We start from the raw sequence: 27,087 nt of genomic DNA, 5'->3' as shown, positions 1-27,087 counted from the left end.
CTTTAGTACAAATGACCTTCTTCTGATCATGCGTAGAATCTTTTGATCATGCGCAGAAAGGAACTACGAACTGGCAGCCCCAAAGAACTTGAAAAATTTGGTCCGTGTTTAGCAAACCTACCATACGCCTCCATCTATCGTGGGTTTCACGAATTATGGGGGGAAACACACTTGAGAATACACTTTATTAAACATTTTTCTACACGACTTTCACGAGTCTCTGGGAGGTCGGTCTCGAAATAGTCGGTTTTCAAATTGTCGGTGTTCCTAATGCCAGTCTTCCGTGCTCAGCTGGTCCTTGGGTGTTCCAATGGTCTTCGAACTAAGGGTCTATGTTTTCCGAATTGGGCATGCTGGGTGGTTCTTCCTTTGGCTTTGGTCCTGTTCCTCGTCGGTCCATAACAAAGACCATGATGGACATCGGGACCAGGATCAACCAACACGTGAACGAGATCCAGGATCCAATCTTGAAGTGAAAGAAATCGGGTACGACAAAAAGATTTAATTAATCAAAAAAAAATCTTAACAGGAAATATTAATATATGTTTAATGATAACAATTATTAATAACGATAACAATAATAGAAGTATTAGTAGTAGGATAATGTAGATAATAACAATGATGATTATACAAGTAATGAGTAATGATAATAATAACAAAAATAATTACAACAATATTGATCTTGTTTGGTATCATTATCATAACTATAATAATAATAATAGTAATAAATAGTAGTTGCAGAAGCAGTAGGCCTATTATTATTATTAGTATAATTTATTATCATTAGTAGTAATAGTAGTAGTATTATGGTGGTAGTAGTAGTAGCAGCAGCAGCAGCAGCAGTAGCAGTGGCAGCAGCAGCAGTAGTATTAGTAGTAGTAGTAGTCATGGTAGTAGTAATGATTCCTACTCACACAAGCCAGATTGAGCCTAATGTAGAAGTTTCGTCCCTGGTAGACATTCCAATGGGCTTGTTGGAATCGAGCACACCTGATAATAAAGGAAAATGGATAAACAATCACATAAGACAAATGCAAAATTCAGTAAAATTCTGGCTACTATGAAAGTCATGAAGGTCCAAAGAATCGGTCAGAGTTCGTTAATCAGAAAGGTAACACTCAAAAGTTTCGATCTTCTGAATATTCATTACATAGTCTCGAGGGTACTTTATCCGGAAACAAAATAAGATTTAAGTGAATATTCCGACTTTCTTATTTACAATCCGAAAATGAATCAAGGTTCGTTGTTCGGACAATTGGACCTTCGGAATAACGAACCTTCGATATAAAGAGCTACCTACTAAACGCATTCGTCTGAGCCTCAGACAGGACTTTTTTCAGTCATAAACAAACATTATCGTGGTTGTTCAGTCACATCAGCGCCTCTGGCTTGTCTGGTTCTCTACAACTTCCCGGATTGGCAAAAGAAACATTCTTTTATTCTATTTGATTAATCGGATACATGAAGATTTAAACTCAGGTGATGGCCATAACTTATATCAAACTCGTAATATCTATGTCATCATATTCTTCGTTTATTTTGGCAGTTAAAGCAAGCTGAGAGCTTGACAGGGAGACTGACTATGCGCGGACTTAAAGGTGCAACCATTTTCAACTTCTTCTATGATAGAACAACTGTTAAATCCCCACTATTATGATTATTTTGTACATCTTCTGAATAAAGACATGCGCAGTGGCCATTGAGCCACTACTCTTTCTAAAGCAATATCACAAATATTTGAATTATCAGTCTTTAGACGTGAATGAATGAAACAACACACTTGCATTATTCACATGATCTTTGATAACTTGCTTGTTTTTTTTATATTCATTGTTCACTTGTTGTCCCTTCCTCACCATGTGTACATCTATATTCATTTTCATTGCCCTTTTGGGGGCGTCGTGGTCTAGTGTTTAAGACTCGTCTTTTTTAATCAGAGGGACGTGGATTTGAATCTCAGCCATGTCGTGTTTTCCTTCAGCAAGAAATTTACCCACATTGTGGTGCACTCAACCCAGGTGAGGTAAAAGGGTATACCCGGCAGGATTTATTCCTTGAATGCACCAAGCGCCCTTAGTCCCTCGAGCTAAAGCCGGGTAACTGAAGAGGCAACTTGATAATCGGCGCCTCTTACATGCTATAAATCTTGCCATCTAATCATCGTTTGCAAATGACGCCCTATCCAAATCTTTTAAATGTAATTAGTCTATCATGTCTAATGATTATTTGAATACGTGACGAATTCAGCCATTTGGTTGCGACTCATTTTTTTTAACAAACCTTGAATTGAATTGAAATAAGTTAATCGAACTCTGCACGTTTTTAGCTCCAGGTATTAGCTGTCAAAGAATAGAAACACTCATGTAATATGTAATACGAAAGAGTATGTTTACAAAAAATATGGCGTTCCTATCGTGCCCTTCATAAAAAGCTTTCGGAAATTTTCCCATGATCATGAATTCGGAGATGATATAAGGCGACTTTCCCCTTCGAAATGACTCACTACTTTTACTGGCATGGCACCAAGAAATACCTCGGCATTTCCTCGTAAACAATTTATCTCGGGTAAAGTTGGGGAGGGGGCCCCCAGTTCAAGGCTCTTAATGTTGAAGGGGAAAGCTTTCGATCCCAGTTATTGGAACAATGTTTAACAGGATTCATGGTGTTTGCCGCGGCAATGATTGCCCCGATAAGATATTCGCGCATGAAACTTATAACGTAACCACATGTAGGAATATCTAAATAACACGAATCACATCCACTAAAAATGAAAACCCTAACAATATCCCATGAACAACATTGTCTAAGAGATAAAACTATGTGCAACCTTTGATCAAACGTAACTAGCTGCTCCTTTACAGCAGTGCCATGGGAATGATTTTTTTTTAGGGTGGGGGGATGCTTACGTAAATTTGAAAAGCAAAAAAAAAAAAGTTATCACTGCAAAATGGAGGTCATTTTGGTCGCGAGTAATTTGAAAAGCAATAAAAAAAGGGGAGTTTTCAACAGTTTGGTTACATTTACCATTTTTTTTACCCATCTTACAGAATACCTGGGGGTGTTGCCTATGGAGACTGATGCACGCAGCACCCCCAAGGAAAATTGTTTGGCATGCCTTAATGTGCCCCCCCCCCCCGAAAACAGAATCAGACACGTAAACTTGCACCTGACAATAAGCTCCAGTATTGCTCGTCAATCTTGTTTCCCCTTTAAGAGTTAGTGTGTACTTTAAAAGCACATCATGACTTGAGTCAAGAAGAAGCTAACCTAAGTAGTAAGTGGGTAAGTAAATGAAGTAAACAAGTAAGTAAAAAAAGAAAAAAAATAGACAGTAAACGAAATACTTACTGCACTTCGACTGATCTCACGGGTGTTTGAGTGAGTTGTTTGCAGAAGTATGTAAATCCTACGGTGACCAGGCATGCCTCAATAAGAGCCAAAAAGCACATGATACAGTAGACAGGGAGAATGATCAGACGGAGAACAGGGCTGGGGAAAAAAATATGCGGTGATTATAAAATCATATCGAACGGTAATATAAACATTATATCGACCGTTGATATAAGCATTCTATCGACCGGTAAATAAGTATTATATCTATATATCGGCCGGGGCAAGATGTTAAGTTTCGTTTCTTGAATCAAGACTGTCTTCAAGAAAAAAAGTAATACATTAATAATTTAACAAAATCATGGATTGCATTCAAAACTAAAATTAAAATATTTTTTCATCTACATGTATTCACTTGGTATCATATTATTAACATTACATTAAAAAAAAATGGAATTGAAATAGATCAGCTATGAATAGTAACCAGCAAAATCCTCGATAATTTTTTTTACACTCAATGGATTTGAATTCAAATATCAAAACTTCCGACTTTACTATATTAGTCTAACTTCAGTGTTCGGCTGATAGTAAATTTGCACATAATTTTACATTTCCAAAGAAATTACACCATAAATACATACGAATAGAGGGGGGGGGGGGGATAGAGTATAACACTAGTAAAACCATTGTGTGTGTGTGTGTTATTTAGTTTTGTCAGACGTGTGTCGAACCTCTGAGTCATAATTTCCTCAGGTAGCTTGAATTATTTGAATTTAAATTCCTTGGATTGGCTGTTGTAATAAATAAATGAATTCTATACTCACATGTCAAATCTTTTTGTGAAGAAAACAATCAGTTTGTAAAGCGCGTAGACGAATGCCATCAGCGAAATGATTACCTGTGAAGTTCAATTTAAAAGAGAAAAGATTACAACTAAGTTGTCCTCGTAATTTTCCATAATTGTTCTGTACCTGGTAGCATAAGGGCACACTTTGAGAAAAATACATGCATTATACAAAAAGGGAATGCGGGTTATATCGAACTCCAGACCATGGACCTACCACTCAGAGTGGTAGGTCCATGTCCAGGGGCCCGTTGCAGAAAGAGTTGTAATCAATCGCAACTCCAAAAATCATGCGCAACTTTGTTTTCAACCAATCAACAGCGCGCATTTTTTATTTGCGATTGATTTTTTGACTTGCGTTTAAACGCAATTTAAACAATCAAACGCAAGTCCCAAATGCGCGCTGTTGATTGGTTGAAAACAAAGTTGCGCATGATTTTTGGAGTTGCGATTGATTGCAACTCTTTCTGCAACGGGCCCCTGGACAATCAAAGCTATCAGGTTATTTCACTGTCCATTCGTGTCACTGTAGCATAAACCCTGGGCCTGATTCGGATGGATTCGGAACCCATTCGTCTCTGATTCTGGGAGCTCCTCGAATCAGAGGTCAGGTGCGGATCCAGCTTTCGCCAATAGGGGGGGCCGAAAAATATTTTGATCAACATTTTTCTCGATTGGCCGCTACAATCTGGCTTTTTTTGTTGGTTTTTCAGGGGGTAGTCCTAACTAAAGACTGAAAATGTTAGTTTTTATTGCTATAAACAATATACGGTATCTCATGTGGTCTTAATATATAATGGGAGCGCGAAGCGCGAGCTAAAAATCTTTGATATTTTATGTCCTTAGAACTGAAGATTCAGAGCAGTTTTTATAATCATGAACAAAGATAAGTATCCAAATAAACAATGCGAGCGCGAAGCGCGAGCCGAAATTTTATCATATAGTAACGTGAAAAGTGACTCAATTAGGACTGTTTTTAGTGATTAATGAAGAGGATACAAGTATCACCAATTAAATAATGAGAGTGCGAAGCGCGAGTTCAAAATTTCTGTTATTCCGACCTGAAAAAAATGAACAGTCTAAGCGCGTTTTTATTTAAATAAACAAGCTGTGTGTCTCAAACAATTAAATGCGAGCGCAAAGCATGAACTTAATTTGTTGATATACTGACATGATAAAGGAGCATTTTGACAAAATTTGGTAAGAATTTCCAAAGAGCATAGGTTTCTCACAAATCAAACGATACGAGCGCGCAGCGCGAGCTGAACATATTGATGCACATTAACAATTTATGTAAATCAAACAAAATAATAAAAGCTTGATGTGCGAGCTAAAAAAATGTGTGCAAATTGATATCAGAACTGGATATATTGTATATATTTTGGTTATATATTAGTGTCCTTTAATCCTCTTTAATGGGATTCATTACACAGGCAATGCGAGCGCGAAGCGCGAGCGAAAATTTTTATATAAAGTTTATTTTCCAATTCTTCCCCTCACCTTTTTTGGTTTCCTTTGGGGTCGGGCCGGTCGTTACGAGGCTGTAAATTACACATCATGGGTAAAATACCTCTTTCTTACTTTTCTTTCTGTTTTTCGTAGTTTCTATCAAGGTAAAGAGTACACTTTTTCTGCAGGTTGTCAAAAAATAGGGGGGGCCGGGGCCGGCTCGGCCCCCTCCTGGATCCGCGCCTGGAGGTGATTCGGTTCCGGTGTAACCCTTCGCTTTTTACACCGGGACCAAATCATCTGCGAATCCATCCGAACGATTGTATTCGGGAGTATTCTTTTCTCAATGCGTGAATGCGAGAAAATTCGGGAGGGATTCGGAATCATTCGTGGAGGAATTCGCCTCGTTTGAAATGTTTAAAACCAGCCGAATACCCTCCAAAATAATGCCAATTGTGGCCGTGACAAATTACATTCGGGCCACATTCAAGATGTATACGGATTGAATTCGGTTGGATTCTTGGGTATTTTGAGCAGTTATAATTCTTGGCGATTCTGCTCTGATTGGGGACCTTTTCGGGCAGAATCTGACCGAATTCTTCACAATAAATTCGGTTCGAGTCTGCCCCGATTCGGCCTGATTCGGATGGTTTCGGTGGATTCCAATGTTCCCGAATCCCTCCCGAATTTTCTAGCATTCGCAGAGGGAGGACAGAATAATCCCGAAACCACCCGAATACGTGTATTCGGATGGATTCGCAGCTGATTTGGTTTCGGTGTAACCCGGTCTTTAATCACAGCTCATCAAATATCACAGAGATTAATAACAAATACAGTACAATAACGTCAGGATGGATTATTTACAAGTAACTAGTATAACACAAAGCATTTTGTTTGCTAAGTTTGCCTTCACTGGTGTTTTTGCAAGCTCCCGATATTAAAGGTCAGGTCCACCCCAGAAAACTGTTGATTTGAATCAATAGAGAAAAATCAAACAGCATAATGCTTAAAGGACAAGTTCACCCCAACAAAAACTTGATTTGAATAAAAAGAGAAAAATTCAACAAGGATAACACTGAAAATTTCATCAAAATCGGATGTAAAATAAGAAAGTTACGACATTTCAAAGTTTCGCTTCATTTCACAAAAACAGTTATATGAACGAGCCAGCTACATCCAAATGAAAGAGTCGATGATGTCATTCACTCACTATTTCTTTTGTTTTTATTGTTTGAAATATGAAATATTTTGATTTTATCGTCATTGTCATGTGAAATGAAGTTTCATTCCTCCCTGAACACGTGGAATTCAATTATTTTAACATTTTGTGCTTCAGGCAAGGAGGTCCCAATCTTCAAATTCGTAAAAATTGAAATATTGTATAATTCAAACAATAAAAAACAAAAGAAATAGTGAGTGAGTGACATCATCAACTCTCTCATTTGGATGTAACTGGCTCGTTCATATAACTATTTTGTTAAAAATAAGCGAAACTTTGAAATGTCATAACTTTCATATTTTACATCCGATTTTGATGAAATCTTCAGCGTTGTGCTTGTCTGATTTTTCTCTATTGATTCAAATCAACATTTTTCTGAGGTGGACTTGACCTTTAAAATTTCATCAGAATCGGATGTAAAATAAGAAGGTTATGGCATTAAAGTTTCACTCCTATTTTACAAATCAGTTACATGCACAACACATTGATATGTAAATGAGAGAGTCGATGATTTTCATCACTCATCATTATTTTTTTTTCAATTGAACAATATTTCAATTTTTACCAATTTGACATTTGAGGACAAACTTAACTTAACCATAAGATGTTATATTAGTGATAATACCACATTTTCAAGGAGGAATACAACTATTTTTCACAAGAGGATGAGGAAAAAATTATAATAATTTTATAATAAAATAGTGAGTGAGTAATGTCATCAATCCCGTCATTTACATACCAACCAGGGACCTGTTGCATAAAACTTTTTACCTGAGAAAACTATGGTAAACACTGAAAACTAAGGTTAGTCTGATTTCTGCCATTGACTTTAACACGGTGCAATAACTCCGGTAAAAACAATTTGAGTTTTCTCAGGTAAAAAATTTTATGCAACGGGCCCCAGGATGTGCATATAACTGTTTTGTGAAATTAAGCGAAACTTAAAAATGTCATTACTTGCTTATTTTACATCACATTATGATGAATTTTTTTAATGCTTATTAGAATTTTCTCTTTTTATTCAAATAAACTTTTCGTTCGGGTGGACTTGTCCTTTAAGTAAGCTTTCAATGTTATACGTACCTGTACAGATAGAGCGAAGTCGCACTTGGGCCCCGTGCCGTTCGCGTGTACGGAAAAGGAGTTGGGTGTGTCATATTGGACCTGTGCATATATCAAGCAATCGCCACGGAAGTCATCCTGGTCAAAAAAGAGAGAAAAAAAATATTTAAAAAATAGAGAAATAGATGACATAGAATTTTGAAAAAGGACCGCAGTATATGAAGAGTTTGGTTGCAAAAGGGGTTAGGTGCCCTTTGGGCCATTTCCACGAAAAAAACTTTTTTTTTTAATTCTCACTTATTGCAATATTCTTATGAGAAAATAAATTGTCATGATGTACTACCCCATCATGTGATCATAAAGTTGGGTATAAAAGCAATCTACCTGTCTTCAGTTTTTTTTCTATATATTTTCAAAACAAATATCATTGTGGACCTAACCCCTTTTTGCGAGCAAACTCAAATGAATCCCATCGATTTTGATTAAAAAAGTGATTTTTCTTTGCCACTTTATTCTCGTTTTTTTTAATGTGAATATCATCATAGCGACTAAAAATTAAGAGGTTTTGATAGAGAAAACAATTAAATTTATGAAAAATGTACCTTACCCCTTTTCAAAACATGAGCTCTTCAGGGGAGTTTGGTTGCAAAAGGGATTAGGTCCACTTTCAGAAAATCATATTTTTTTTAAATTCTCCCTCACTGCAATATTCTTATGAGAAACTGAATTTTCATGATACACTATACCATGAGACCATTATAAACTTGGGTATAAAAGCAATCTACCTGTACGTCTTCATATTTTTAAAAATATTCTTTTCCAAAAAAACTAATGCGTGGACGTAACCCAACCGACCAAACTCCTTTTGAAAAAAAAAGTGATTTTTCTTTGCCATTTTAGTTTACTTGTAATAGGAAATTCAACTTTTCTTTGGTATCTAGAGCTACTAAAAAATCTAAACATTGAGACATAAAAATATGAAATTTGATGAAAAATGGAACTAACCCCTTTGGCAAGTGAGCTCTTTATATTTGGTGTGTGGGTGTGCGTTTGTGTTCTTTACAATATGAACATGGCTGTAAGGTGCACGTGTGTATGCGTAGTGTCTCCTTTCTCTGTTTTTTTTATTAATGTATAAACTATGTTTAATAATAATAATAAATAAATAATAACGTTTTATTTACCCAAGGTAGCCACTTCAGTTAGGCAACATTACTGCTCTACCAGCGGGCCCTGCATAACATTATATGTTATTATTACCCTTCTCCAATCTAAAAGCTGAGCGCCTAGCAAGAAGTCAGAAGGTCCCATTTTTATAAGTCTTTGGTATGACGCGGCCGAGGATCGAACCCACGACCTCCCGTTCATGTGGCGGACGCTCTACCACTGAGCCAACATGTCCGGTTAAGATATTTTCTTTGATTTCTTGATACGGATGTATTGATGTTTAATTGAAATAAAATCCAATTAAAAAAAGAAGAAAAATCAAGGGGAAAAGGGTGTGTGTGTGTGCGTGATTGCCTGTGTGACCGTTTAATGGGTGTGAGTGGGTATAAAAATTCAAAATTTGTTTTGAATTTATATGGAACGGAAAAGACAGAATTAAAAGAGACATTTGTTACCAGGACTACGGAAATGGCGGCTTAAGGATGATAGATTTTGATTTATTTGTGAAAACTCAAAGAGTAATGTGGTTAAAACGGTTGCTTTATGGGGAAAGAAATATGGGCTGGAAGCGTTATTTTGACTATAGCTTTAGAAAAGTGGGAGGTAGGTTTATTTCACTCTGTAATTACGATGTTAAATTATTAAATTTAAAAGCACCAGTGTTTTATTTTGATATGTTAAGGGCTTGGCAAGATATGGAGGAAAATCGGAATTTTAGTGCAGGAAAAGCTAATCCAATTTTTTTCAATAATAAAGATTATATTTTGAGAGGTAAAATGATTTTTGATGAAGACTTGTTTAAGAAAAATATTTATCTAGTAGGTCACATTCTCGAGGAAGAGCAGGTGAGAACAATCGATTATTTTCATAATTTAGGTTTGAGTGCTGAAAATATCATGGAAATTTGGAAGTTAACTGATGTAATTTTAAAAAGCGGAAAATATAATGGGAATTTCCACCATTTATGCTCGAATGACGTACACAAGTACAATATCTCTTTGAAGATGTTTGGAAAGATAATTTTACTGAAAGATGTACCTTCTAGAAAGGTTTATGAAAATTTTGTAATAAATTTACAACATCTCTATACTTTACAAATAAGGGATGGCCACAATAATTTTGATGTCTCAAAAAAAGAAATCTCAGGAATATTTATAAGACCTAGAATCACAATAATCTTACCAAAAGTAAGAGAATTTCAATATAAATTACTTCATGGTGCAATATACACCAACGAACATTTGTTCAAATTTGGTTTTAAAGATACTAATATCTGTTCATTCTGTAAACATAACCCGGAATCTTATGAACATTTATTCTGGCTTTGTAATGATGTTAAAGCTTTATGGCAGAGGGTCATTGAAAAACTTAGTTTGATAAAGCTTCAAAATGCAGAGTGGAAAGATATACATGTGGGAATTAATGGATCCGATCTTGAAGTGAAATTTTGTAACACGGTAATCTTTTTAATGAAATATATCATTTTTAGATCAAGGTCAGAAGGTAGAGTTCCTACTCAAAAAGAGAGTATTCAGAGAGTCGTAGAATATCGAAATGAAGAAAAAGCAATAGCTATTAAAAGGAACAAGTTAGACAAGCATTTATTAAAATGGGAGAGAATGTACCGAAATGGCAGGACTGAGGGCGATATCCAGGTGTGATTTGGGAGAAAGTGACTGTGTAGGTGTGTGTGAGGGTGTATGTGAGGGTGTGTGTATGTGTGTTTTGGGGGGAGGGATAATGAAGTTTTCCTTTGGGATGGGTGATTCTTTGGGATGTTTTTTTTTTTATTTATTTATTTTTTTTTTTTACTTGTCGATTTCTTTTTTTGATTTGCTTTGTCTTTGATGAGTGCAAGCCAAGTAATCTCATATAGTTTTAAATCATTGTTGAATATTTGATACATGAAAGGAAAAGTGTTAGGCATATTATATGTACTTTTTTAAGGGGATCCTAGTGTCAGTATATCTATTTGTTAATTGGTTTGTTTTGGATTTGGGTCTACTTTGTTTTGTTCTTTCTTTGTATTCCATGTATAAATAGCCCTCCACAAATGTGCAAGGGAAGACTTTTTGATTGGGGCGGGGGGGGGGGGGAGGAGTGGTGTTTCAAACATTTTTATAACTGATTTCATTGTTTCTCCTTTAAGTTATATATGATTTATGCTGGTATTAAGTTAGTGAAAAATGTCCAAATATGAAATGTAAAATATTATGTGTTTTGAAATGTTAATTTGAAATGTTATATATTTTTGTTCATGGAATCAGAATAAAACAATATGAAAAAAAAATAAGTTTAGCATGGGTGCATACAAATACAAATCGGCCTGTCACTTCAACTACTTTCCTGTATCTGTAAACTGTGTTCCTTTTGTTTACCTATTTGGTTTTTATTGATTCAAAACTTCATGTTATTCATCACGTTGTAGATTAGAAAGCGCTATACATAAAAGCAAAAAAAAAACAAGATCTTGCAGAAAGCAATAACAGAATCATTCTGTAAATTCTTAAAACAGGGATTTTTCTACAATTAACAGAACAAATCTGTTTAAAATGGGAAAATTGTGTTTTATTTGAAGAAATGTGTAAGGTTCCATACACCAAATACCAATTTCCTGTAATTTTACACGATATAATTTAAGCTTACGCAATCTGGTAAGATTACAGGTTTTCTCGAGACTCTGCTGCAGGAACTTCTTTTATTTTAAGGACAAATTTTCTAACAGTGTATATAATCTGAGAGGGTGGTATTATTATAATTTATTTCGGTCAGTTACCAGTGAATGATTAGTTTTTATTAACAATAAGTAGGTCGGTGTCATTCCAATAATTCCCCCCAGAGATAAAATTTGGAACGACATAATAGTTGCATAATATATACAGTCACATGATAAGTCTAATGTGACACTCGAATTATTTCCTAATTAATCAATTTCCTCTCCTGTCATGTGTAACAACTTCCTTTCGCTATTCAAGTATCATATCGTTTGATATGGACTTTTAAACGAGGAATCATTTTATGGGTATTAGCTACAATAGACAGGCATAATTATGCACAGTAATATAGTAGTTTTTATTTACTTGTTTTACTATCATCAAGTAAGAAATTGTCAAAATAATGTGTTGATATTTTTCAGCGTGTTATTATAAGTTTATGAAATGTTACAGTTGTGCGGGCCTGATTTTAATACAACACATACATGACATAAGCCTTTATTCCCCATTGGCACAAAGGAGGTCATTTCCTTTATTTCCATGATATTCTTCGTCTTTTAAACTGTCTTTTTATTTCAATCTAGGTTTTCAACTTTTGCTTAATTCATTTAATGTGATATAGCATTGATATCTCATGTTATTTTGATTGTTTACTGTATTTTACTTTATATTAATTGTATTTCATTTATTTTGAAAATTTTTCTATGTCTACAGGGCTTTTTTGTAAAGCAGGCCTTTGGGCTCTGAAAGGACTACCCTGTTTTTAAATAAAACTAAATAAATAAACAAATAAATGAATGAATAAATAAATAAATAAATAGATATATAAATGAATAAATAAATAAATAAATAAATTGACATGATAGATATAAACTATCCCGCGTTATCTAAAGGGCAAAGTTGTTTTAAAAATAAAACAAAAAATAAAACAAACAAAGAAACATAACAAAACGTCTTCAATGGAGCACGTGCCAAATTTTAACTCTCGGAAAGTGAGACCCACTTCAGGGCCCCGTCTTACAAATAGTTACAATTGATCCGATCGATCTCAACTCCAATGGAAATCCATATGTCATATTTTTTCTACAGGAAATTTGCACGACGTGCTTGTACACGTATAGAAGCAAAATGAAATTTCAAGAAAGAGAAGAATGTATGAATATACATCATATCTAGATTATTTTTAACAAACATGCATTTTAGATGTTGTTGTTGCTGGCTTTCGATAGTTGTGGTTGATTGGATCAATCGCAACTCTTCGTAGGACGGGGCCCAGCTATATACAGGCGCGAGACAAATGCAAAACCAAGATTTTACCAGTAAATCATTTTCCCCTTATTATGATGAACAGTGCAGTGTTATGATCCACAAATTTTTAGGGGGCAAACTATATCATGGATATGGTGTACAGAGCACATTTCTAATAATTTACGAACTAATAGAGTGACCACTCTTCCTACAAAAAGCTAAGTTTATGTTGATTTATATCTAACAAATATGGGTTATTTCGAAAGGGTGGGTGCAGTCGCGTTAGGGTGCGTCAACGCGAACGCGAAGATTCGTCCAAAGCCCCCCCGGTTTGGCCGAAAGGGTGCGTTGGGAGCGCCACGTCGCGTCGCGTTCACTGGAACGCGCCCTTTCGTCCAAAGCCCCCCCGGTTTGGACGAAAGGGTGTGTTTAATAATAATGAATAAATAAATACAAATATTTATAAGAAAGCTGAACGAACAAACAAAAAAGACGAGTGATATGTGAAATTTGCATAGGAACATAAATCATCATATGGCACAAACATTCTTTTTAAGGTAAAAAAAAAACAAACACGGCATGCTGCTTGAGGATTTTTCGGTGGAAATGTTTTATGGTGTAATATTGATACATGTAAAAATTATGACTGATTTCAAGGTTCTTTCAAATAAAAAAAAGTAACTTACCTTCAATTTTATACTTTGCAGGTGTGTATTTATTACAAAGGAAAACATTCGTATACCTGGAGATATTTGGTGTCCCCCAAATTATAAAACTTACGGCAGATGTGTCCTGGAAGGGCAAGGCCAAAATTGATGTCGGGTCAGCATTCACAACGTTTAACTCTTCTGACCCTACGTTACTATATTTTACACTTGAGACCCTGCCGCTATATATTTTGTGAGATGTATCTGTTGTGTATGTGTGCGTGTTGTGTGTATAATAATAATATTAATAATAATACTTATAATAATAAAAGTAATAACAATAATAATAATAATACTTATAATAATGATAATAATAATAATTTTCACCCCAAAGAGTGAATTTATGGAAATGAATTTGGAGTGAAAAATTGGCGCCAAGTGGCTTATTGCAAGGGTGGGTATCTGATTTTATTATTATTATTGTCATTATTATTATCATTATTATCATTATTATTATTATTATTATCATTATTATTCTTAGTTGAACTTTTCTTTCTTTTCCTCAAATTGTCAATGCTTTAAATGATTGAAAATCCACTATTTTACGTGCAAATTGGCAATGTTTGACAAAATACCTTATATTCAGCTTTCTTATAAATATTTGTATTTATTTATTCATTATTATTAAACACACCCTTTCGTCCAAACCGGGGGGGCTTTGGACGAAAGGGCGCGTTCCAGTGAACGCGACGCGACGTGGCGCTCCCAACGCACCCTTTCGGCCAAACCGGGGGGGGGGGGGGCTTTGGACGAATCTTCGCGTTCGCGTTGACGCACCCTAACGCGACAGCACCCACCCTTTCGAAATAAGCTAACAAATATTGGGTAAAATTGCTCCATGTGGGTAATTAGGTGTCGAATCAACATGGGGCATTTCTTTTGAGCATTTTTATTAATCCAGTGTGATGAAAATTTAGCCCGTTCTAAAGTAATTGCTGCTTGTTTTTTAACCTTACCGGACTGAATGCTTCCAGCGTTGGGTAAAATACTGCCCAAATTTGGTTGAACACATAATTACACTCGTGTTTGTTAAAATTTTACCCAATATCTTTTACAATATAGACTGGCAATAGATTTCATACATATAGCGACATCACGTTTCATCCTTTCCCCCTCCCTTTTAATTTACCCTGCTGGCAGATTTTCTTTTTTGAAGGGAAACGTGGGAATGGTCCCTAGCGCCCCCCCCCCCCTCACATGTCGAAAATACCACCGAGCGGGTGTCGGTAGCCAGTTTCCTTGAGCTCATTAATGTAAATATCTTATATAAAAATTATTGTTTTGAGACGTTGGGCTTAATTGCACTCTTAAATCATTTCACACCCTGGAAGCTTGTTCGTACTAATATTCTATCTGTATAGGTGAACTTATCGTACCCTATCTTGTTTAATAAAAGTAGATATATCTATATATTTTCTAGATTAGAAAAAAAGTAGTTATTTTGATTGGATTCCCCTTAAACATAACACATATATGGTTCACGTTTAATTATTCAAATCCAAAAACATCGCATTATAATCAAAATAAATATACATACAATGCAAATGACTACCCCTTTAACATGTTTAAACGCAAGGCTTGTGATCGGGGCCCTGGAATACTTGATTAATAACATAAAATATAGAATATACTAATCTACAAAATACAAAAAAAAGAAAAAGAAAATAAGGTTAAGATGCTTAACGATAAATGGTTTAAATATGGGCAGCCAAAAATGTATTCAAAAAGTATATCAAAACCCAATAACATATCTGATACGTTCAATTTCTTGCTTTCATGCTGGTCCTATAAGCTTCAATTGCCAACTAACGGTATTTCCAATGATCTCTCACAGTTTTGATACTTTTAGAACTTAAATGCAGTGTATGAACTGTTAATAAATTGAATTGAATGAAGTTGATACCATCTTTGAATTCGTACTTACACTGCAAAAATACCGGTGTTAATTTGACACCAGAGCGGAATCTGTCATCAGAGAAGTGTTGAAACAATCATGACACTGCCAGTTTGGTTTACACCAGTTCGGAGTTTAGACAACACCAATTAGGGTAAAATAGCTGCAAAGGTTTAGTTCCAATTGTTTCAACACTTCTCCTGTGTGGTCTATAGATTCTGGAGTTTTTTAAGGGTATATGTATTACGAACCTACTGTATATTTCATAGCAAGCAGGCAAATATTATGTCGGCAATTTACAAACACACATTTACTTATTCAATTTAATCCAATGTAATTTCAAATTATGAATATGTAATATGCAAACTATCTCGGGTTTTATAGTTTTATTTCGCATATTTAATGTATTGTTATTTTTAGCGGTATAATCTAATCTTCATTTTTTATAAACAAAAATGCTTTCTCCCATTTTATCAAAATATATTAGAATTAAATATACAAAATGCAATTTATCATACTCATACGAAGTACGAATAAAATTTAGAAATGGAAATCCATTTTATTGTTTGTAATAGAAATCTAAAATACAAATACTTCGATTTTTTGCCAAATTGATACAATATATATACGATACACCTGATACGACGTGTTAATGAACACGCAATGACCCGTCGGTTTTACTCAAACGATATACCCATATAAGGTCATTTATACACCAAGAAAACGTCGTTTATCCAGTCGACGTTTATCAATACGTACGGGAACTCTTCAGTCTGAATAGGAGGGGGTGAGGGGGGGGGTCACAGATAAATCGTTGGCATATATGTTATGTGTCATCGACCATGATTTTTATCAGTCATTCACATGATGTGTGAATCATATTGCATCGACCTTCTCTAGACGGACGTTCTATCACACACACATACACACGACTGTATTACTGAAAATATACGTTATAATTGCACTTGGTTGTATATAAGATGTGAAATACCGTTGTGGAGGTCGAGGAATCAGAAATCGTTTTATTGTTATCATATTTTATTATATTGCCATTTCTGTGTTGTTTATCTAATGTTCTTTGAATTCGTAATGAGGAACCTTAATTTACAAGCATTGCTTCACTTAGGTCTCCTCGTCTTCCTTAAAATTATTTCTTTTCTGTCTTAAGCTGTATAATGCGTATTCAAACTCAAAGTTGGAAGACAAATAAAATGAACTTATTGAACTAATAGTTTTTTTTTACAGTTTGGAGCGATATAGCTAGGAAACGATGGCCTAAATGTTTTAAAGTAGAGGACACAATCATTTCTTTATTAAATGCTGACTTAATGCTGATAAAGGAGCGCCTTGAGCACCTAGCAAGGTGGATACGTGGGCTATACAAATTATATTTATTCATTTAGTTCAACTGGCCTGGTTGCACAAAATATACTGTATAGACAAAAAAAATCAACGCAGATCGATCTCCTTTATACATATACTCCCTGCTTGTACGTGTAAGGGTGTGTGGGTGTGGGTGTGTACATTATGAGTCTCTGTGCATCTCCCTTGCTCTGTGTGTAAGCCGTGTGTGTGTGTGGATAGCATAATATGCATTATGTATACGTTACCATGTGTGTCTGCAAGGTCTGTGTTTAGAAAGAGCCCGGAAAGAGACGTTCACTATCAAACCAAAGAGCTATCTTTAGCTAATTTTGGTCATGAAATAATAAGCTTTGAGGACGTTCCACAGTTAAAGTGAAATCTAGCCATGCCATTTTCACCAAACTTTGCACAAAGATACTTTAGCATCTGAATAATATGCAAAAAAAATGTGCGAAATGTGATCAAAGTTTCATGGATCTTGACTGAGTAATAGAGGTTTAAACTCATTGTGATCTCGTGAGGTCTGAAAATGTCAAATTATTTTGAATGCGCGATTCTTAAGAACATCCATTTTGGTGAACTTTGAAGCTCTTATAGCCGGCTCTATAGCAAAAATCAAGCACATGGACCCATGTCAAATTTTGCATATTTGGAATATTCAGATGCTTAGTATCTATGTGCAAAGTTTCGTGAAAATGACATGGATTTCATTTTCACTTAAAAAAGAACAAGAAACTTATTCTATTATCGTTTTTTTTCTCGCTAAAGTGAAATTCAACAATTATTAAACCTTTCTGTCTTTTTTTTCATAAACTTGCCAACATAAGGTTGTGTACTTTTTTAGCTGAAAGTGCGAACACATATATCATCCCAAACTGGAATTTTCATAAGTTTGTATCCTCACAAAATTGTATGCCTTAAAAAAACAACAACTTATTCAATTATCATCATTTACTCTCTTAAATAAACGATCATAAGACATTTCCTGCCATTTTTCATAAACTTGCCGAAACTTGAAGTTGCATGCGTATTTAGTAGAACAGTGTATTCATGAATTATATATATATATTATATTTAAACTTTGAATATGTACAATCATGATAATCTTAAAATATTGATTTCAAACAGGCAACCCATTTAATAATCGGATTACTTTGCTGAATAAATAGCTATGAACATTCAATTCCATTTTTGCATTATTTTCCCTTCATATGTCTCCTTAATTTTCGTAAGTTGAGTAGCTCGCAATACTAAATAAACTTTTTAAAAGTCCTTATTCTCACCAAATTATTATACAGGCAAGTTATGTTATTATCATAATTATCTTGCGAAATAAAGTAGTCATGAAACAGTAAATGACATTCACTTTATTACCTTGCCTTAAAGACGACAGATTTTTTTTAAAATAACTTTTGTTAGTGTAATTCACTATATTGAGGGTTTTTTGTACATGAAAATATCTTTTTAAAAAAATTACCCTTCCCGCACGGAACGCGTGGGGGTGTGTCCCGGTTATTTTACCAGCCTTTTGAATGTAAGCTCATTTTGGTTAGTATTCTTCATCCAGTTTTATGATTTTAAATATGTGGATAACATAAAAAATAAATGAGAATTGAAATTTAAAAGAATGTATAAAATGGCAATAATCATAAAAATTGACAAAAGTCATCAGAGTGGCTCAATTCTTGAAAAATATCAGATCATGCTTCGCGCTCACATTATTGAGTTAGTCTGGTTCTTGTAGAAAAATAAAGCTAACATTATTAGTACTTAAAAATTCAGTCTTGAGTATTACACCCCCTCCCCGCTTGCGCACAAATGTGGAACTTGTGACCAAGCACGCCCCCCCCCCCACAAAAAAAAAGACCAGGAAAAAAAAGAGAATAAATAGGGTTAAATGTTATATATTTTCATAATATTATTTCTAAGTCTAAAAAATATCAGAAACTTTACAAAAAGTAGAGATATAGCCAAGAAACAATGGCGACAGCAGTTCATCCTAAAGGCCCCCTCCAACCAAACCGAATGAAATATGCCTTGCGATAGCTGGCGAAAGGCTTTTTTAAGAATCGTTTTCAGTGGTAACTGGTAGTAAATCATATTTACCTATTTGCCTATAAGTGGACCGAATGGAACCAAATTAACGAAGCAACACGATGACACAAACGTACAAGAACGCCCTATTTATTCCCTCGTCTTCGTTTCTAATCGCACGTCATATCAAACCATTGCTCACTGTTCGTTCGTCTTATTGGGTTATATCAACCCTTCGCTCGCCTTCGACTGCAATTTATTCAAAGAGGTGAACCGAATAATCGATATCCTTCGCATGTCATATTTATCCTTCGCTTACCGTTCGTTGATAAAATTTGATAATAGTTACTGATCGCATGATCTGACGGAAACTTCATTTGAATTCGTTGAATTCGCGTGCATTTCGTGCATTTTCCCATTCGTCACCCTTCGTCCGCCTTCATTTGGTCAGGTGTGAGGGGGTTTTAAGTTTCGGAGCAAAAATGCAAACATAGGCCTTTGTGATTTGTTCAGTCAGAGTTCGTGATTGGACGAAACTGCTGTTTTGATTCACTGATTTTTCCACAAACGACTTCTTCTTTGGTGTTTTGTAATAATTTGACAATATATTTCTGTTTATTTAAACCTCTTTTCGGACTTATCGAACATTCGGAATAACCAAACTTAATTCGGTTACAGATCAACGAACCGTCGGAATATCGAACCGTATATCCTTTTCGGAATAGCAACAATGGGATGAGCAAATATTCGAATTAATGAAACTGTACAGTATCGAACCTTAGAAATAATATAATAATATAACGAACATTTGGAATGACATGCCTCCGAAATAACGAGGTTTAGTCCTTCTGTGGTGAACAAGTATATCAAGTATATAGGCCTATAATATGAATTGCATATTGAATATTATATCTTTGTCCTTTGAAATAAGATTCAATTTGAGTAAAATGTTTTTAAACAGGCATTACGGTTTTGAATTGGGAGAATTAGAGGTAATGGTTCATTTGTTCTCTCTCCACATCACAATATTACTATAAGTGATTTTTGATAAATCCATATCACATTTCCGTTGGCACACCGTCTAGATTCGTCATAAGAATTGCTGTAATTAGGTTTAGTGCTATGCTGAAGTATAAATCGGCAAAACACCAACAAAATCAAAAGTGAGGCTACTATCCAAATTTGAATAATCCAAAGTTTTTAACTAAGCGGCCAATTTGAAATCCTCCAGGAGATTAAACCTTTTCAAAACTTCAAAAAGTTTCAGAACTTTCTCACTCATGTCACTTGTTCAAGGATTTTGAACAACTATACTCATCGGATTTCCTTTAAGTTCGTTCTTTCAGGGTAACGTTATAGGTTGGATTGATATCCCTTTAAATTCAGATCACATGATTTTCCTCAGAGTAGGCAGGTTAGAGGTATACGTAAACTCTGCTCGTTATAACATGTATAAGGGATGTCGTGAGTAAGACATAATTAACGCGTCATCGTAGGCAGGATGTATGATAAGTCACAAGAGGCATGAACCATATGCACTACGGTGCCCCTACTGTGAATTCGTAAAAAAGGAATAATATATCACTTGTTCATCCATAATGGTAAACTATGATTGAATTACCTATACCCTTGAACATACTAAAAGATTGAGTAAAAATTTACCCAATATTGGGTAGAAATGGAACAAGTATGTTTGCTGTGTAATTCCCCCCCCCCCTCATATTGAGCACAAATGCAAGCTTGACTTTAAAGGGTAAATTTCAACGCAACAATGAAAGTATCTGGTATATAATTTTACTCAGTAAGCAAACAAATTCCCGTTTTACCCAATATTGGGTAATTTGAAGTGCATACGTCTGCATATCCAACATAGTACATTGAAGGATCTGGGGGCCCGTTTCATAAAGGACTTGCAACTGTTGTAACTTTGCCACAATGGCAACTACCATGGCAACAGGGCTCTGTAGCCAATCAGAATCAAGAATACCATGGTAGTTGACTGGCAAAGTTACAACAGGTGTAACTCTTTATGAAAGGGGCCCCTGATATGGAAAAAACAGCTATGTAGTCAGGTGATAGTATTTAGTGAAGTTATTAATGTAAAATTGGGTGCTCTTAATTCCAAATAGTCCACAAATCTGGCAACGGTTCAAAACATTAAAAGTTATACTTTCGTGGTTGTATCAATCAAGCAAACAGAAAAAAGAAGAAAATAGGAACATTAATTAATGTATTAATGTTGTTTTTAAGGTTAGGAGCTGGTTATGTAAGGACCTGACCAATGGCCAAGGCAAGCCCTTCAAACATCTGAGTCCTCTCTGGTTGTCCTGGCGATTCTTGGAAAATGAAGTTTATAATCGGAACAAAAATGATAAATACGGTTGAAATATTGGACGAAAGTTATGCAACATCTATAAAGAACTTTAAATTATTAATAGAATGTTTAACTATGCATTGAACGATGCCAGGGTATATCACAAACGAAATTCCATGTTTTCAATTATGAGCTCAGAGAATGGAAATAGGTGGTGTACCCTATTGAATGTATTTAGTTATCCTTTCAATAACTATGGAAACGTGTTTGAGATATTCCAGATTCCATAATACAATAATGAGTTTATTGAAAGGTTTTACGGTAAACACCATGTAAGTATGTAGTCCTGAAAAGGACTGTTTGTTATTCTTTAACAGTTCTTTTCAGAGCTAACATATATTCAACATGTTCAAGAAAGAATAACAAACAGTCCTTTTCAGGACTGTGTACTTACATGGTGTTTACCGTAAAACCTTTCAATATTCTCTCCACCATGGAAACCTTCAAAGATCATCTTAATAATGAGTTTGTTACGTCATCAGATAACTAATTTTCATAAACATTGACATTTCATATCAGTTAGTTTGCGTTGTCCTCTTTATTATAACCAAAGATTAAATGGAAAGTTTACAGTGACAATAAGTTGGTTCTAATAGAATAAGAAATGATAGACAAAATGTGAAGGTTTGATGAAAATCCGCCGTCACAGAATAACGGAGATATTTTATGCAGGTCACCCCTCCATATGTCGTGCGATAGGAATTCTCCAAACTGTTACTTTCTTTAAAATATAAAATTGATGTAATTTGTCTGGTGGATATATCTTCCGACATCAGTTCATACAAGATCTTTAACACCATGTCCCATCTAAAAAATCGACATTTGCAGATTGGAGGAGCTGCTAACATAATCATGATGTCACATATAAAAACTAATATAAAAAAAATGATATCTCTCTTATTCATTGATGGAATTTCATCAAATCTATCAAACTTATTGGCTTTCATTTCCGGTGGTCTTGCTAGGAGAAACTAGCGTGCAGAGAACCCTCTCTTTGTAGGTTTTCTCAACGTGACTCGGGAACATGGAGAAATGTTTTATATCATATTCATGGTCAACCATACCCCAGCCTTGGATTGAGGGGCAAAAAGGACATAAAGGACGTGACATCCATATAGCGCGCTACTATACAATGCGAAGCGTTTTTGCGTTGTCGCAAAGGCTATACTGTCTGAATTAGTAAATGCACCCTTTACATCCATTGTGAGTTTGCTGGGTTTTTTTTTCCTTCCGTAAGATATGAAAAACAGTTAAATTACAAATCGAAAAATATGTAGAATGAAGGATAAAAAACCCCAGCTGGTAGCCTATTTCCAATTACAACTATAAGTGTTGCTATTGTTCTTGAATAATACAAATCCATTAACAAGTGACCCCCCCCCCGCCGGAAAAAAACAGTTTCATTGAATATCTTAGAGTCTCGACCCGCTCTCTTTGTCCCCTCGTTCATGAAATCCCGGAGTCGCCCCATATGCCTCGCTCCAAGGAAATGGTGAATTTATATTCATTTGTATTATGATTATGATGTCCATGCATGTTAAGAGCCAGGCAACGGGAGAACCTACGTAAACCTACGCACTTCCATGGATCGTGCGATTCACGGTACTTCCTAGATTAGGGAATGCTTGCACCGCTACGCAAAACGCTTTCAAGAGCCTAGAAATTGTATTGTCAAATGCCCTTATAGAGCAACCAGGAAGTCTTTGTCGAAAATTGGTGAATCAAACAGCAGTTTCGCCCTGGACTCTGGACAAACGACATATCATTTGCAAAATTTCGTCAGCTCCGAGACTTAGGACGAAACTGTTGTTCCGGTTCACCAATTTTCGACAAAGACCTCCCAGCTGTTCATTGTCATCTGAAGGGCATTTTCAATACATTTCCTGTGTCCTTGAATTTGTTTTTCTGCGTCGCCGGTGCGAAAGAGCGCTACACTGTAAAAACTGTCAAGGTGGTGTTAAAACTGACACCAGTTGGTGTTAAGAGTGGACCACACTCTGAGGTGTTAAAACTACACCCTAGAAATTGAACATAACACCAGAGAGTGTAAATATAACAACCAAAGGTGTTGTAATAACACCTATCGGTGTAAAGCTAACACCATCAATTTAACACCGGCGTAAAACAATTGGTGTGGTCCTCTATGTACACCGGTTAACGGATTGACCCTACTGGAGAGAACACAATGCCCCCCACAGTGTGTGCCACAGTGAGTTCACAGTGTGTGCCACAGTGAGTTCACAGTGTGAACACAATTTGAGATAACATTCACACTTATATTTGAGCTTTTGTGATTCACATATTCACATAGCTGACCAGGTGGACACGATCTGAACAGTCACACTGTCCAGGTGTCCACACTGTGAAATATCTTCACATTGGTGAATTTGAGCATGTTAACAATGTGAATAACATTTTCACATAGTCCATACTGTGGACACACAACGATCACACTGTGCGATACTGTGCTGTTTCTAGCAGAAAAATACTGGTGTAAAAAAAGTCTTCATAAGGAGTGTTAAAGTGCTCTGTAATTAGTTCTAAGACATCGTTTTTTGCAATGTGTTCTTAACTACTCGCGACGTACGATTTTCAGATATTTCGCTATTTTATTTTATATTTCGTAAAAAAAAATGGAGGTCATCGATGTCGTTTCTTACCCTTACGATGCCGATGGCAATGGCGGCTGTTATTCCAGAAAGGAAAGCAACGAGGAGGAGAGTGATCTCCATGATCATCTGAACAGAGTACATGCAACTCATTTTGCTGCCCTTTTCCCGATTTTTCCACGTCTATTCAAGAAATAAAAAGAGTTTTTATGAGCGATCCACGGGATTGTCCTCCCGATTGAAAAGAAGGGATCTTATACTTAAATCGCTTGCAGGAACAGTCCTGTGTGCCCTTCCGATCTACAACAGACAGAAAGATAGGTTTCGGCAGCTCAGAATGGGTGTGTTTGATGCGAGATACATGTAGACGTTAACTTTGCCAACTTATTCCCTCTCCTGCAGTACCGGACCGGAAGAATGGCGGCCGATCTGTACACTCGGGAGAAAGCGATTGGAACAAACTTGCGATCCTCTCGATTGAACGACGTGAATTCTTCAAAACTTCTTTTGTTCAATTGTTTAGATGATCGACAATCCCAAGACAATTTTAACAGTTGGGAAATAGTTTTCCTTACGTTTCCTGCGTTCTGAATGACTATCAACCTTCAATTGTTAAAGCTACAATGTCGTAGGCAAAAACATTAGTTTGATATTAATAGTGGCGAATCGATTGTCCCTTTGTCTCCGAAGAATACAAAATGAGGTCGGGCAGATTTAATTCAAGACATCTGATCCACTACAGAAAATTCATTTTCACTGTCTAAGTTTGGCGAGGCCTAAACTGGCAACCGAGGAGCTATACAGTATTCTTGCGCAGCACAGATTGGATGTCCTTTTTCATGGCAATGAACTAAATCCTACAATCCGACCTGAAGGCTTCAGATCATTGATTCCTCAAATAGTTCCAAGCGCTTGAAATGGGTGTCAGTGGGCCCTTTGATAATTCTTATTAAGTTATGACTTCATCTCACCCACATCATATCAAAGAATGATACAAGCTTTGACAGAATCCCCCGAATTCGAGGCACCCAATGCAGGTTAAGAGCTCTGTACTTGTGTAACCGTTGCAGTCGTGTCTGGCCTTGGGAAGGCGTAAAGGGGAAGGGGGAAACGCCTGGTAGTCTTAAAAACAGACTTTATTTTGATCAGAGGGAAGGGGAAACGCCTGCTTATCTCTTAAAAGACCTCATCTAAAATATTAATTCAGTTGAGATTCTAGAATTTAAAGTCTTATGCATTGTAATTTTTTTTTTATTATATTCCGAGCTTTAATCAACACTGTAAAAAAAACGCAAACTTTCAAGCATGTGGTTTAATAAGCACGTCACTCACTATTGTTTGAAGTTTTAAACAAGTTGTTTAAACTTAGAGTGACATGCTTAAGCAACATGCTTGGAAGTTTGAACAGCCTTTTCGGTGAAGAATATTTTCAGTAACTATAGTTTAAAGGTTTACTCCGTAAATAAATTCAGTAAAAAAGAATTACTGAATAGAAATGTACACTCACGACAGAAGGTCCTCCCTTCAAATTATCTTTAAAAAAGGAATCCTAGCATGAAGATGAACAGTAAAAGAGGGTATATGTTGTCATGGTGGACGTCCAATAACAGGTATCACGTTGGTATTCCTTTTCTTTTTAGTAGAGGATAAATTTTCTCTGCCGTTGCATTTCTTTATTCGAAACCTGGACTTTCCAATTTGAGAGACCATTATCGTACCAACCAACTAAACCACGACTCCACCCCCGGTCGGTAAGGATTGCGAGTGGAAAAAAAGGACGAGCTTTAAAGTGCCCGAACACTAAGACTAATGGGTGCAAGGAACGTTTCGGCTGTATTGAGATGAAGATGACGTAAGGAGCAAAAGGAAATATCTCTTCCTTATTCAATTATAAGAACTTCCTATGAAAACATTATCTCATCGTATATACAAAAATATGCACGGACCTGTATTCTGAACAAAATTTCAGAGACGTTGTTTAGTGTATTATGGTTTAGTTGCGCTTTTGATATTTTCGTACTTTGAATGATATTTAGCTACTTTGTTTTATATTTGGTTTGGGTCCAAATGTCGGATGTCATCATCGAACGCCAGTTAATAGGGCGTGGTTCCCAGTTACCTACCCTCGTTCTACACAACCCTCTCATCTTTATAATATTTTGAACGTCAAGTTAAACGTATAAGTTTTATTTAACGACACATTACATATTTTCTCCCGAATCTTCCTTTTATCATGTTTATCGATTATGGTGCAATACAGAAATATTGGAATATTCATCTTTTAAAAACTGTTTAAAATAGTTTTATTCGGTATCTATTTATGTATGAACTTTGATAATTTTAATCAATGATTTGAATTGTAAATTTCCATCATTAATACATGCCCCCCCCAAAAAAAATCTTATCTTTCGATTTCTGATTTCTTTTGAATAGTGCAATATATAAATGGAATTATTTGTCCACTCTCTAACTGGTCAGATTGTTTCTATATTTATTGGATTTTACTCATGGATAATTTTTATTTATAAATCATCTACCTTAATCCCTTTTTACAGGCGATTTCCTTATTCATAAAGTTTTATATCAACGCAATCAATTCTAAAAGTAAGTAACCTAGTAGTGTCCTTGTAAAAAGTGCATTTTTAGTATATTAACTAAGCATGTTTTTCATGAGTACACCATGTTTATATCATCAACAATCCAAACTGATATTGTTGCACTAAATAAATGAATGAGTAATTAAAAAAATAAACATTTAATTATATTTTTTATACATTCAGATGTATGTGACCACGCCGCATTTCTATATCACTATGACAAATAAATAATTAAATTGATTATAAATTACAAGCGAATGTATAACATTTGTTTGAACAAAAGTTATCCTGAAATTGATAAAATTTATTATGTAAGACACAAATGGGCTTATGTACACCTCATACATACAAAGCCACATAATATTGTAAAGAACCAATCAAAAGGGTCCCTCTTACAAAATATTCATTCAAAATATAAATATATTATCATGGGGAGGAGTAGGAGAATTGTAATAATATTATTTTGAAGAAAAT

At 35.4% G+C, this 27,087-nt stretch overlaps 1 protein-coding gene across 1 annotated transcript; it reads right to left on the bottom strand.

The window, feature by feature from the left end:
- LOC121431017 (transmembrane protein 179B-like) lies at nt 1-25,104 on the bottom strand. The gene is made up of 6 exons (XM_041628478.1): nt 24,068-25,104; nt 7,926-8,042; nt 4,155-4,228; nt 3,349-3,489; nt 915-990; nt 1-466 (listed from the first exon to the last, which is right to left on the bottom strand). Exons 1-6 carry the CDS (start codon nt 24,167-24,169, stop codon nt 323-325), a joined length of 654 nt encoding a protein of 217 aa, XP_041484412.1. The 5' UTR covers nt 24,170-25,104; the 3' UTR covers nt 1-322.
- Between the last annotated feature and the right edge of the window lie 1,983 nt (nt 25,105-27,087).

Source organism: Lytechinus variegatus, chromosome 17 (genome assembly GCF_018143015.1).
Source record: "Lytechinus variegatus isolate NC3 chromosome 17, Lvar_3.0, whole genome shotgun sequence".
NCBI classification, from domain to species: domain Eukaryota; kingdom Metazoa; phylum Echinodermata; class Echinoidea; order Temnopleuroida; family Toxopneustidae; genus Lytechinus; species Lytechinus variegatus.
The sequence above is the reverse complement of the archived record's forward strand: the minus strand, read 5'-3'. Positions and strand labels throughout refer to the sequence as shown.

What these genes read in the sequence shown, in the direction of transcription:
- LOC121431017 (XM_041628478.1), bottom strand. Translation starts at nt 24,169, where the DNA reads ATGAGTTGCATGTACTCTGTTCAGATGATCATGGAGATCACTCTCCTC. An exon ending in ACTTCGCTCTATCTGTACAG is followed by an intron (nt 4,229 to 7,925) that starts GTACGTATAACA and finishes TGAACTTCACAG; the next exon opens with GTAATCATTTCGCTGATGGC. An exon ending in GTGAGATCAGTCGAAGTGCA is followed by an intron (nt 991 to 3,348) that starts GTAAGTATTTCG and finishes CTTTATTATCAG; the next exon opens with GTGTGCTCGATTCCAACAAG.